Genomic DNA, 13,635 nt, shown 5'->3' on the forward strand with positions numbered 1-13,635 from the left:
AATATGCTTATCTCAAAACCAAGGTGTTACAGGTCATTTATTTTGCAGATTTCCATGTTGACTTCTAAAATGGTACTGATCTGCCGTCAGCTATCCTGACTCATTACAGGTTCAGTAGTGGATGTGAGTGTTTGCAAACTTGGCTTTGTCTTCTAAACTTACCACCAGAGTGCCCTTACACTGCTCCTACAGTTCAAGTGCATAAATAACGCACCAAACGTTTGCAGGCAATCATCAGGTGCACGCAAGTACATCTCCAGCCATAATCAAGCTTTGTCCAAATGTCCACCTGCCCACACGTCATTTAGTCCTGAGGGTGTTGTGGAATAATTCATGGTTACAGTGTATGGCCAAGAAAAAAACCTATGGGGTACAATGAATCGAACTGGCACATACCTGGTTATATTTGTGTCACAAAATCAACAGATCGGAGAAGGTCAATCCTGATAGGTTGTTTGGTGTTGGTGCGGTGTTAATATGCTTAACTCAAAACCAAGGTGTTACAGGTCATTTGAAGTTCAACAACTTCTCTTCAGGACAGAACATTTTTTTTTTACCCGTATAGCTTTATCAGCTCTCATTTTGTGTTATCTATATCAACACCAATGAACATTGTATGGTATGGGTAAAACAAAGGGCAGGGTTGTGGAGGGCATGCTTTCCTATCAGGTCAACTCTGCTTTGTTGACAAAGAGCCAACCTTGGTGCCAGGGTTGTTGTAATTTATAGTTTTTATATAAAGTCTGCTAATTTCTAGTAACTTATGTCCAACTCTTAAGTCAATGAACTTAAGAATTACCTTAAGGAAATAAAATCTGAAATCTGAAATTTGGGGTCAGAGCTGAGACCTTAACCCAGAAGAGATGCTGTGGAATGAGCTCAGAGAGACATTCTCTTCAGACTTCATGAGAAAATGTCTGAGCCGAAGCAGTTCTGTCAGGAGACTGATCCAAACTTCCTCCTGAACTGGCCAGTTATTGAATGCATGGGTAAATGCAATGTTAAATGTTCTCCCCGTGTATGTGTGTGTTCTCTCCGGGTTCTCCAGATTCCTCCAACAGTCTAAACACATGCAGAGTGGGGTAAGGTTAGCTGGAGACTCTATATTGACCAAAGTGAATGTGAGAGTGAATGGTTGTTTGTCTCTGTATGTTGACCCTGCGATACATTGGCGACCTGTCCAGGGTCTCACCCAATGTCAGCTGGGATTGACACCAGCCCCCAGCAACCTTTAAAGGATTAGGCTAATATAGATAATGGATGAATGGATAGGGTATTATAATTATCAACTTAAGGTATTGTGAGAAAGAGGTGCATGTAAAATGTGGTTTAGGTAAAGATTAATTTACTTGGGAGGACAGCACACCATTTTTCTATCCATAAAGCTTTATCAGCTCTCATTTTGTGTTATCTATATCAACGCCAATGTACATTGTGTAGTATCGGTAAAACAAAGGGCACGGTTGTGGAGGGCATGCTTTCCTATCTTATCTCTCCTCAGGTGAAATCTGCTTGGTTAAAAAAGAGCCAACCTAGGTGCCAGGGTTGTTGTAATTTGTAGTTTGTATATACCTTAAGGAAATAAAATCCACCTTTTTGGAGTCAGAGCTGAGACCTTAACCCAGAAGAGATGCTGTGGAATGAGTTCAGAGAGACATTCTCTTCAGAGCTCATAAGAAAATGTCTGCGCCGAAGCAGTTCTGTTAGAAGAATGATCCAAACTTCCTCCTGAACTGGCCAGTTATTGAATCCATGGGTAAATAAAGACACGGAAATTGATGATTGTTTGTTCGTTAAGGGTTGTGGTATAGGTCATTCCAAAGGCATCAAATACATTTCTCTCGGCACAGTAGATAGAACACATGACATCAGACACCAGCACGGACACACTTGCACTTGAAGCAGGACTGTGCTTGACATTGATTTGATTCTGTTCTCAGTTGCTGTTGTGTGAAATGATAAAGAACATGTGAGCGTTACACTTCTCAAGACCATGTAGCCGACAGCATTACACATGCAAGTTCTTTTCCATGAAAAAGCCCTACTGTACATTTACACCACACATACAGTACACAACAGGCTTGTTTACAGTTATTTTGAGGATTTCCATGTTGACTTCTAAAATGGTACTGATCTGCCTGCCAGCTATCCTGACTCACTGAAGGTTCAGTAGTGGATGTGAGTATTTGCAAACTTGGCCTTGTCTTCTAAACTTACCACCATGGTTCCCTTACACTGCTCCTACAGTTCAAGTGCATAAATAACGCACCAAACGTTTGCAGGCAATCATCAGGTGCACGGAAGTACATCTCCGGCCATAATCAAGCTTTGTCCAAACGTCCACCTGCCCACGCCTCTAAAACGTACTATTTAACATGCCGCATCTTGTTTGCTTCATCGGTGGAAAAAAATGACAAAAATATGTCAAATATGTCATATACCTGTTCATTTATTCCTGAGGGTGTTGTGGAATAATTCATGGTTACAATGTCTGGCCACGAAAAAAACCTATACGGTAAAATGACTCGACCTGGCACATACCTGGTTATATTTGTGTCACAAAATCAACAGATCGGAGAAGGTCAATCCTGATTGGCTGTTTGGTTTCCAATCACAACGCTTCCACAGGAAGACGAAAGGATGGGTTTCGGGGACTGCAGTCTCTTTGTAGATCCATTTGTTGTAATAAATCAACATGCCCATAAAAGTACACGCTTGCGCTTAGCTCTGGATATCTGTCATCGATTAACCAGACAGGCTAGGGTGGCTATGCTAGTAATAGCTGTGTTACCCAAGGCTGGGGATAATATTAACTTTGGGGACATCGGCAATGATATCGAGATCCAGAATCAGAAATACTACATTTAATTGCGCCTATCAGCCTACCACTTTCCAGCGGCGACTGCCGCAGGGAAACGGCAAGTGTCGGAGGTACATGACCACTATGGATCGAATTAAGTGGCATATGCCACTGAACCACCAGTTCCATAATGTTTTGCTTGCATGTCATTTCTCTTCTTCTTGCAAAATGTATTATTTATGAATATTTTCTGGAGTTGCTCGCTCGGGAAAGTGGCACAAATACGATAACGTCATGAAAATGTTGTTCTTACACTTACACGCCAGGGAAGCTGCTTCTCTGTGTTTCCAGTCTTCATGCTGAGCTCAGCGACTACAAGAGTGGTGTCAATCCTCTCATCTCACTCTAGGTGGGAGTGTGAGAGCGAATGGTTGTTTGTCTCTGTATGTTGGCCCCCTATATTGGCGACCTGTCCAGGGTCTCGCCCAATGTCAGCTGGGATTGACACCGGCCCCCCGCAACCCTTGAAGTGTAAAGCTCATATAGATAATGGATGGAGAAGATATTATTATTATCAACTTAAGGTATTGTGAGAAAGAGGTTCATGTAAAAATGTGGTTGAGGTAAACCCTTAGAATAATTCAAAGTCAGAATAAGAAAACATCACCACCTACAGCAGACCCCAATTTTCCATGTGGCTGGACCTAGTTTCAGGTCCTGTCACTTGAAAACAAAAGCTACATGTACTTTTTCACTTATCAAGCAGCTACTGGGTGACTCATCAAGGAAATTCCCACAAAAACAACTGATGCCCTGCAGAAATCACACCACTGAGCACAGATTGGACCCGATTAGAGAAGCATAACTAAACAAACTTTCCAGTGTCAAAGCTGTGGCATGTCACTGCTGGACGTTCACCCCAACAAGCCTGTACATGCCTCAATTTCTGCTTGTATGAAAACAATGAGGTAATATGGATGTGAGGTAAATCCGCTCCCCTCCATTTGCATCGATGATACATTCATGTCATTATGACCCACTCATGCATGACTAGTGAAAAGATGCCTGGTACAACAGCAGCAGCAATCAGCTTATTACTGGTGAAGGATAAACCAGAATCCAGATTGCGGCACAATGTGCTTGCAGTAATTTTGTCATTTTTTCATTGTTTTTTATGTTTTAGTAGGATTGTGTGGTGTGAAACAGCCAGTGATTGCCATGTGTAATGACCTTTCCATTATCTTGTGAAGGATTTTCCACAAAGCATTTTATTAGATTTCACAAGTACTGCTTCCTTCCATTTACTTTTGAATACATCAACTTCTGGCACTGTGGGTTTTTGGCTGTGGCTACGTTCGAATGGTCATAGCCAGAAAATCGAAAAATGTGTAACTGTCTAAATACCGACAGCCTGGACTGTAGTTACTTTGTGTGAAGCTGGATGCTACGATAAGAAAATCCCTCCTGGTATCAGCTCCACGTTTTTAATGCACAGACATGACGATGAGCCAATCACCATATTTCCGAGACTGTCTAACCATTCTTTTTTTGGAAGGAAAATATTGGAAATGCCACTATCACCGTTATATTCAGATTCAAAGTATTTCTTTTTTTGAAAAGTCACGATGCGTCGCTTCGTGGACAGCTGATTTATCCTCATGTAACCAATTTTGTTGTTGGCACAGCCAGGGGAAGCAGGAAATAGAGGGAATGGCCCAGCCACGCTTGCCCCAGTGCATTTGATCCTAGACATAGTAGCTCTGTGGTGGAAAGTGCTCTAGGCTTCAAAAACATCTATTCCCAGAGAGATGGGGGGTTTTGCCCATGTTTGGACATTTTGTTACAGCACAAACAATCCTGATAACGTTGCAAGTACAACTCTAAAACTGTCTGCATTAACGTCATATAATAGTTGCTTTAACTGGTGTGTAGCAGGGGTCATTGCGAGAACAATGTTGAAAACTAGAACTGCGAGCAGTGTATGACGGGGTCCAAGCTCTGGGCCGAGTCCCCCCTCGACGAACCGCGGGGTACTCGAAATGCAGAACCCGAAACAGGAAATATGGCGACGCGTGAGCCGTGAACTGCATTTTTCGTCATAAGGGACATAAACTTTAACACGTGACTGCGACATTTTTGGGCGTGATAGGCCACGCCCATTTTTAACAGTCACTATACCGTCGTTGTTGCTGTGGCCTCAGGAGCGGCACTAGACGGTACCCTCCCGAGTTTGGTAAAAATCGAACGAACCCTTCATGAAATATATACTTTTTTGAATTTGTAGCTCCCCCTAGGGGCCAATCTTCGGCACATTTGTTGTGGAACCCCAGCTTGTCATGCCAAGTGCACTGGGACACGCGTCTGTGATGTAACATGGGGTCACTGGGTCTTTGAACATCGTGCAGAGTACAGCAGGGGCCACTATCCACTACCTCACGACAGGGCACTGATTTATTGAATACCATACCTCGCTGATAATGTGTGGCTTCGTGAAGCAACGTTTGATGAATATGAAAAGAATAGAACACAGTGTAATCTGTCAGTAACACACCATCGTACTGTATATGACCCCTTGAATTTTCAGTGACTTGTCTTTATTAGGGTTTTTTTATCTCTCGTGCCTGAAGTCAGACAGAGCTAAACCACTGTTTGATAAGCCTTTACACACCGTAATGTTTCATGATAAGCTAGTACGTACTGCTATGTAAAGATATAAGTATGCCTATACTATAAATACAAATTAGACCCATAAAAGAGTTGAAGTCTGAGTCAAACCTGCTTATCATGCCTCAATATTTTGATTTGCTTTTTTTAATTTACTGGCGGTTCCATAACTGACAAGAGGTGGGTCAGTCCTCTGAGGAATCGTAAAACATCCCGTCAGGAAGCTGGATCTCTGAGTGTCTGATCTGGGTCTTTCCTCTGAAAGGCGAAAACATCTTGCTTGCGCTACGCACGTTATTCCATTATTCCATTTGAATCTATTTTCCTACAGGGGGATTTCTCACGGAGTCTAGTAGCTGTGCTCCTTTGATATGTCTGCTGCAGAATTGACCACCCACAAGTCAAGGTAACGTGCTCCATTTTAAAGCCCAAGTATTAATACACTCTATATCAATATTCTACTACCATGAAGTTGAGGGTTCGGTAGTTGGTGCACGTTTCTCGACAAAATACCTGATGATCATCACAATTTGCGTTTCATGGACGTGACGAGGAGACAGACAGTCGGTGATGCCATGTTATTATAAGACAAAATGCTCAGTAGTATTAAAACAACTCTGTTGAATACAGTTGCTTGGGGTCCATGTTGACTTGAGTGAATCCAAAGGAAAATGGACCCAATCAACCTCATGAGAGTTTAAATCTCAGGACGATGAGATCAGGCGTTTATTTTCTCCCTTTTTACAGAATGACGAATGAAAACAGTTACACGCCCTGTCTTTGCTTTACCTATCGCTCACATATGCAAATAAAGAAGGGTGCATGTTGGCAGCGTCTGTAGTTCGCTGTAACCCGATGGAATGGGGATTTCAGTCATTCCATACTTGTGCCTCGGCCTGATAGCTCCGAAAGATGTAGCCTGATATTGTTTTGACATGCAGCCAGTTATTCCTGATGGCTGAGCAGGTATATGAATTCTATAGAATAGATATGTTACTCGTAGAGACCACAGTCTTGTTTCCCCCTCAGCTCATTGAAGCCCTCTACTGGCAGACAGCTACATTGTCACAGCCAAAAGCCATTTTATTGTTTTAACATATAATGTAATTTGTCTTTTTTTAATTTTGTAGTTTTTCTCTGTTACACTTGCATGGCTTATTGACATATTATTATTGTTCCCCTTGTCTTTTTTATTACTTTGTCTTTTTTTTGTGTGTATAGCACATTGACACTGTGGGAGCTTTATTAATAAAGTTATTGCTATTATATTGTAAAGAGCAAATTAACAAAAGAGGAAAACACTCCAAAATAAAATATAAATCATTGTCGGTCACCTAAGGTGCAAAATGCCATGGGGGGCTTTTTATTTTAATAATAGAATAGTGTTGCTTTTTCTTTTCTGTTGCAGTGGAATGTGCCAGTAACATATTCTTGTTAATCACTGTTACACTGACGGCATTATCAACAAACACAGACCATATGTCACGGCTCCGACCTCGACTGCTCCTATTCCCTCTATTAGTTCAAATTCAAATTCAAAGCAGCTTCATCGGCATTGGAAACAGAAGTTCACATTGCCAAAGCAAGTGTGAAAAAAAAAAAAAATGTACATAATCATAATGAACTAGTTATTTCCATATGGACCTTTATATATATATACCTGTATCTATGTACAAAGGTGAAAGGTCAAAGATAATTTAAGACAAAATAAAGAAGTGTGGACACTGCAATGAAAAAAATGACAGTAGAAAATTAGTAAGTTAGTATAAGTAAGGACTGTGTAAACACTGGCGTGAAGTGTGTTTTAAAATGTGTTGTGTATGTACATGTGCACTAGTATGTTCTTTTATTATTATTTATTTTATTTCATCTTTATCTGATCAGGCAAACTCTCTTAAAAAAGTTAATTTTTTCAAAAGGAGGTCTGAGAACGACAAAAAGAGGTTGACAAAGTGTGTGTGTGTGTGTGTGTGTGTGTGTGTGTGGGGGGGGGGGGGGGGGGGGTCTTCCTGGGAACAAACCTGTTCCTGAACAAGCATGTCATCTGCTGAATCAACCATGTGACTCATCACCATATTGTTATTTCTCGCCTGTGGTTTGACACTCGGACAGTTTTCTGACTTCAGACCTTGTTTGGTGATTTTCCCCTATCTGATCTTTCTTGCCTGCTTAAACCTGGACCTCCAGAAGACCACGGACATGGGTGGGTGGGGGGACCCAAACGTATTTGAGAAGTGAGAGTACAATTGGTATATCAGGCTTAAAAAGAAGAGAGAAAAAAAAAGAGGCCATTTTTACACTTTTGAGAAAGGAAACGAATGAAAGAATGTTTCACTTCCGCCTGATGTCATATGAAAAAGCTTTGTCTCCCATCTGCGCACCCGACCACGCACGCTGTGGCCACGGGGAGTGTCAGGTAAGTGTTTGTGTTTTTTTTAACTTGTTTAAAGGGAGCTACTTTAGACCACGAGGACGCAGCATTGAAGAGTATGTTAGCATGTCATAACCGCTCGGAGAGAAAAAACATATATTTTTAAATATACACACTCACACATATATATATATATGTGTATGTGTATATGTAAGTTTGAAGTCTTTGTGCTAACTTTCCTTTGTGTAAAGGAGACCGTGCCTGCTGAGGGACAGAGACCATCCGGAGGGGTTATCTCCACAGGTATGTCGAGCACCTTTTTGATCTAATTTTCATTAACTAAACCGCTGCTGCAGCGTCACAGTGCAATGAGGATGAGATAAACAGCGACGTCCGCCGCCCGTTGATATTGCGGCGTTATCACTCTTTTACATTGTCATTGCGGCTTTAAAGGGCCGCCGCTGGTCGACGATGGAGAGCGTGCGAAACCCACAGGGAGCCGCCGGTCTCCCGAGGTGCATACACTCGCGGTTTCATTGTGATCTTCCGTGTCTTCACTACAGCCATTAGAAGGATCCGCGGCGTTGATGGAGAAACAATAGGTGAAGCTTTGGATTTGAACTGGACAAACCTGCTCTGGCAAAAGCACAAAGCAAGCCCCTCTGCGAGATAACAGAACAGATCGGATACTCTCACCAAGTAAGTCAAGTTTATTTTTTCCTTTTGCCCTTAATAGTCTGTGAAGTTCCACTGAGAAGTGATCATCGCCGGTTGGGACCTGAACTCTATAGCGCGCAGGAAAAAAAATACAGAATCCCGTGTAGTGCAGAATCGGCGATCACCACAAAGTCTTAAAAATGGGCGTGGGGTATGTGAATGGTCGAAGTTGTCGGACCTGACAGAGGTGCTCTCGTCTCTTGAATTGCCTTTCCTCTGGTTTGTCCCACTTTTTTCCTTATTGGTTTGGGTTCGGTGATGCAGATGCTTCCATGCAGGTGTATGATAAACATCCCACCAACTCATGTGCAGGACCGCATCTCAGCCCATTCTAAATTTTTTCAGATATATCTTTCATCTATTTTTAACATACAAATAAGCCTAAGGCTACCACAGTGTGTATTTAAAAAAAAAAAAAAGTCACCGCCCAGCAGTATCCATGGATATACACCGTGTTCTGTTTTGTTTTGTTTTTTTACCAGGTCTACCTGATGGCGACCAATAATTGCATACCTGTCCAATTTTTGGAGACAAGCTCGAACGCCTTCTACTTCGGTGGTACCTAATTATTTCTCTAAGGTTGAATTAGATATTACAACGATTGCATATTTATGTTATAATACCTTGTACTCAGATGTTTATCACTATCCTTTCAACATGAACCCTGTTGATTTTGATTGCTGGTATATAATATATCCCAAAATCTAATCTGCTGTTTGTCTATTTCAAGGCGCCGAATCAGGTAAGAAAACACACAAACACACATATGAATGTATGCAAGTAGTCATCACAAGTGCTACTGATGTTATAACATTTTTTTCTCTCATAGAGAGTGAAGTGGAGGCTGACTCTTACACAGATTCCTTTCACAGCCCCACGTATAATCTCCAATGCAAGGACAACAAATTCCTGCTGCTCAACAATGACGGACAATTCCAACTGCAAGACCTGTCTGCGCAGGAGCAATGTCGGCCTGGTAATGTGCAGCCGAGACAAAGACAAAGACCGTGCTTATATATAGTCCCATAAACAACCCGGGGATGTGTGCTCAGATCTGGGGCAGACAACACTTTGCGACAAAGTCGCGATTGCATCGATACTGGGATGGCATTTTTAGATTTTCAGCGTGTGACGTTAGCCCCAAGTAGAAATGGTGCTTGCACAGACTACTCAAAACAGAAACACGCGCCGCTGCATACAGTGTATGTTTTGTGTTGTCGATGTCCAGTTGTGCAGTTGTGAGGATCACGATTAGAGAGATTTTGCTCTGTTTGTAAGACTAATTTTAATTTCTAAATGCTGAATGTTCTACTGCATGTTCTACAGTGTAACAACAATATATTACTGTATACCTTACGCAACAATATTACCAGATCTGCTTTAGTCCGTCACTTAACTCCTGCTGACGCTGCTAAAATATACACTTTCCTTTATGGATGTAAACTTCTTCTCTTTACTCTTTGACGCAGTTTTCATGAATGAACTCTTCCTGACATGGAGCAGGAAGCGAAACCGTACATTGTGCCTTTTGGGCAATACAGACAGGGCACATTCATCCTGTTTACGCACATGATTTACACATTTCTCAGAAGATAGAAGCTTTTGATGAATCCGACGTGGTCTATTCGCACGAACTCACGGTACGAACGGATGTAGGACAAATTTAGGATTGGAATATGAACATTTCTTGCATCAAGTTCTTGCATGAGGCCCATTGTCTTTGTCTATAATTCTTCAATATGTGATAATGAATATGTTTCCCCCTCACTTGCTTGTTGTGTTTCCTTTGCAGACTGCAGGTTCAACATCCACATCTACAATGACTCTTCCCTAGAGCAAATGCAGGGGATTTCAGTCATGCTGTATACCAACAGAAATGGCAAGAAGATAATGGCATGCTGCAGGGATCACAATGAGATCTACCCTGAGGCCATGGTGAGAAGGACACGTCACGTGTGTGATGTGTAGGGTCGGGTCAGATTACTTTGAAACGCAGTCAGTTACTGAATACAAATTACATGGCCATTTTTCTAATCTGTAACATAATCCATTGGATTACAAAAATAATGTAATCTACTGAATAGTTTTGGATTATTTCTAAATTAAACATTTAAAATATATCACCTCATACTCAAAAAATGGACGCAGCCACTCTTTAAATCTCCTTAAACATCGAAAGCATTTGCAATGCGAATAAAATGCATTTAGCGTATTCAGAATTTACAAAACAAACATTTCTTGAAACTCTTGTTACAAGACTTGTGCAAGAGGAGCGCTTATTAAAAAAATTGTTCTTCCATTTCAAATAAAAATAAAAAGGAATGAATACTCCATTATCTATAAATCATAAATAAAACTAAATAAAACATTAACGAAACTGGCAACATGAGAGGAGTAATGTACACGGAAATATATTGTTGAGTAATGTATACAGTAATACATTACAGTAATATATGGTTGATTGATGTATACAGTAATATATGGTTGAGTAATGTACAAAATAATTATATGGTTGAGTAACGTACACAGTAATATATGGTTGAGTAACGTACACAGTAATATAAGGTTGAGTAATGTATACAGTAAACCTGTAAAGTAATTGACATGCAATGAATCATGGGATGACAAGTTGCAAAAAGATGCGCCAGTTTCATTTCCCGCAGTGTGACAGAGGAGACCATTAAATTAGGTTTGCAACTGTTTTGTTTTTTTCTACAGGACCTTCCACGGGAAATTGCGGAGGCGGCACACAAGGCCCTGTTCTGCCTGACGAAACTCTCGGGTGAAAAGTACATGTTTGAGTCCATCGCGTACCCAAATAAATTCCTGGGATTCGAGCCCGTCGAGGGTCGGCCCTCTCTGAAGAAGCTGGTGCTGCGTATGAAAGGTCCTGACGGCGTGGACGACTCCTCTGAGGTCAATTTGAACAGATGCAATGAATGATTTCGTAAAGTCATCATAGTGAAAGCTCAGGGTTTCGAGTTGATATTATCCTTCATTGTAACATTTAGATATTGAAAATAACCTTAACCTGAAGCATATGGAACCACAGAGTTCAATATTAAACAACCACAATACCAATTTAAGATGAATTCATTGTGTAAAATATATAAATGGACTAAGTGGAAATAGTTAGAAAAACTAATTTGAATTCCCTTAATATGGAATGTTACATGATTTGTTTTCATTGTAAGTTTTATTGGAAAGCAATTTTACGAAGACATTTTTATTTGAAAAAGAATGTTCTCAGTCTGTTCTCATTTCATTGACTTCTTTTTTTCCCAAACGGCACTTATTCATATTCATATGTGTAGATTGTCATTCACTCAGGTCAGTTTTCCTGATTCTCTACACAACCCAAAAAAAAGTATATAAAGCTTTACTGTTACAACTGCCAGATTATCTTACATCACTCATTTCTGTTAACTCCGGGAACTACAGAACAAGATCCACCAACTATTTCCCTTTGGACATTCCCCGTATTCACACTTATCTCGGAAAACTGTTTAACTAATTTGCAGCTTTTTAAATGGAATGAATGACAAACTTGGAGAATTCGAACAGTTACTATTGGAACACAAAGTTTTCTATTCTTGTATTGTTTTTGTCTGTAATTTGTCGGCCTCTCCTGAAAAGGAGATTTTTAATCCCAATGCCTGAATAAATAAAGATTAAATAAAATAAACCTTTGACTTCAGTTCATCCTTCGCACCAGAGAAATCCTGATTCCATGGACGTGGTGTAGGTGCACCTGGATGCAGCCAAAGTAACTTTTTCCTTCTTTTTGCTTGTTAAATTTCTGCCAATTACAGACTGTATCACACAGGCTATGTTTCCTGCCCTGACAGTATTTGTCTTCATCTCAGCTTAGGCAGTTGATTTTATTTCTGAAACTAACTAATGGGTCAAAAATGCTATTTAAATTGGTTGTGTTTCAGCCCACTGTCCAATGTAAAAGTGCCTATTATTTCAGATTTTACCTTGACAGTCCCAATGTATCCACCACAACTGCCCCATGTAGACATGTACACCGATTTATTGGAGTAATGGCCTTTTTTTTTATACATTATACACCTTTTGTAATTGTGTACATAGTGTATTTTATGTAGAGATAACATGTCAAAAAAAAATATGAAAACAAAGACAATTTTATTCTGCTGTGGCAGGAGCAGTGCACTCCTCCCGCCAACATCCAATTTTGTGCGTATAATCGGAAATGACGACTGAAAAGGAAATGTACAAATTGACAGTTGACACACGAAGCAAACAGGCCGACACCAAACGCGCGGGCGCTCATGAACAAAAGACAGAATCCATGAACCTGTAACCTGCCCATTCAGGCTACGGTAAAGAACTCCTGCCAATAGCTGCATGCAAAGATTAACAATAATTATATACGACGAGTACATGTTCCAAGATTACATTGACTTTTTATTTTGCCCTATTTGTCAGTTTGTTTAATAAAAAAAAAAAAGCCAAATGATCAAAATAAATGCAATTTTTTTTTAAATATTTCAAATTGTGCCAGTTTGTCTCGTGAACTTTGCTCTCACACAGCGGAAGGAGTTTGTAGTTCATACATTAAATACAACACGAGTCAATATGTTACGGAGGTAATCGTACGACTCGTCACTGTTAAGGTCTTGAGGGATATTACGTTGGCAGAGGACGGCTTTCTGCGGCTGTTAGCTTATACGCCGTGAGCTGGCAAGTGTTCCCTTCTGCTGGAGACGCACAGGACAGCCGAGTATTGGATTGGCTTGAATTATGGGATAGGAGCTTACGTTCTTTGATGCACCTTCAGAGGAGCAGCAGAGCGTATCTCCAGGATTACAGCAGGCAAGTTCAGGATGCTCCTCTCCGCACGGAAAAAAAACACCGTCCCCCGCTCACTCGGCTGACAAAGCAACCTCTGGCTTTAAAGATGCCAACAGCGTTTGCTCCGGTCAGTTAAAGAAGCGGGAGCACGATGAGGCTGTAGCAACAAAAAAAACATGGACCGTGTGAATCGTGAGTACGTGGTGGGAGGGAGCTTGGAGGCTGAGGGAAGTAATGTCGGTAGTGCTGTGCTGTTACACCGGAT

The 13,635-nt window shown here is 40.9% G+C and overlaps 2 protein-coding genes across 8 annotated transcripts in view; one reads left to right on the forward strand and one right to left on the reverse strand.

Moving 5' to 3' along the window:
• The first annotated feature begins 7,522 nt into the window (after positions 1 to 7,522).
• Positions 7,523 to 12,237, forward strand: LOC118299517. 7 transcript variants are annotated; one of them, XM_047335863.1, is made up of 8 exons: positions 7,523 to 7,880; positions 8,087 to 8,138; positions 8,399 to 8,534; positions 9,035 to 9,107; positions 9,283 to 9,294; positions 9,382 to 9,519; positions 10,345 to 10,487; positions 11,271 to 12,237. In XM_047335863.1, exons 4-8 carry the CDS (start codon positions 9,044 to 9,046, stop codon positions 11,493 to 11,495), a joined length of 582 nt encoding a protein of 193 aa, XP_047191819.1. In that variant the 5' UTR covers positions 7,523 to 7,880; positions 8,087 to 8,138; positions 8,399 to 8,534; positions 9,035 to 9,043; the 3' UTR covers positions 11,496 to 12,237. The 7 variants fall into 7 exon arrangements, with proteins under 7 accessions (XP_047191819.1, XP_047191820.1, XP_047191821.1 ...); XM_047335864.1 differs by having other exon boundaries at positions 7,556 to 7,880; positions 9,035 to 9,110; positions 9,412 to 9,528; XM_047335865.1 differs by having other exon boundaries at positions 7,561 to 7,880; positions 9,412 to 9,528.
• A 333-nt stretch (positions 12,238 to 12,570) lies between these two features.
• Positions 12,571 to 13,635, reverse strand: part of sdhdb (succinate dehydrogenase complex, subunit D, integral membrane protein b) — a 9,123-nt gene continuing 8,058 nt past the window's right edge. Inside the window, exon 4 of the mRNA XM_035621696.2 lies at positions 12,571 to 13,635. This exon is cut by the window's right edge and continues 620 nt beyond it. The gene's annotated coding sequence lies outside the window, so the exon portion shown is untranslated.

This window comes from Scophthalmus maximus, chromosome 11, assembly GCF_022379125.1.
Source record: "Scophthalmus maximus strain ysfricsl-2021 chromosome 11, ASM2237912v1, whole genome shotgun sequence".
Lineage (NCBI taxonomy): Eukaryota > Metazoa > Chordata > Actinopteri > Pleuronectiformes > Scophthalmidae > Scophthalmus > Scophthalmus maximus.

What these genes read in the sequence shown, in the direction of transcription:
- LOC118299517 (XM_047335859.1), top strand. Translation starts at nt 9,044, where the DNA reads ATGGCGACCAATAATTGCATACCTGTCCAATTTTTGGAGACAAGCTCG. An exon ending in GCAGGAGCAATGTCGGCCTG is followed by an intron (nt 9,529 to 10,344) that starts GTAATGTGCAGC and finishes TTTCCTTTGCAG; the next exon opens with ACTGCAGGTTCAACATCCAC. An exon ending in AGATCTACCCTGAGGCCATG is followed by an intron (nt 10,488 to 11,270) that starts GTGAGAAGGACA and finishes TTTTTTCTACAG; the next exon opens with GACCTTCCACGGGAAATTGC.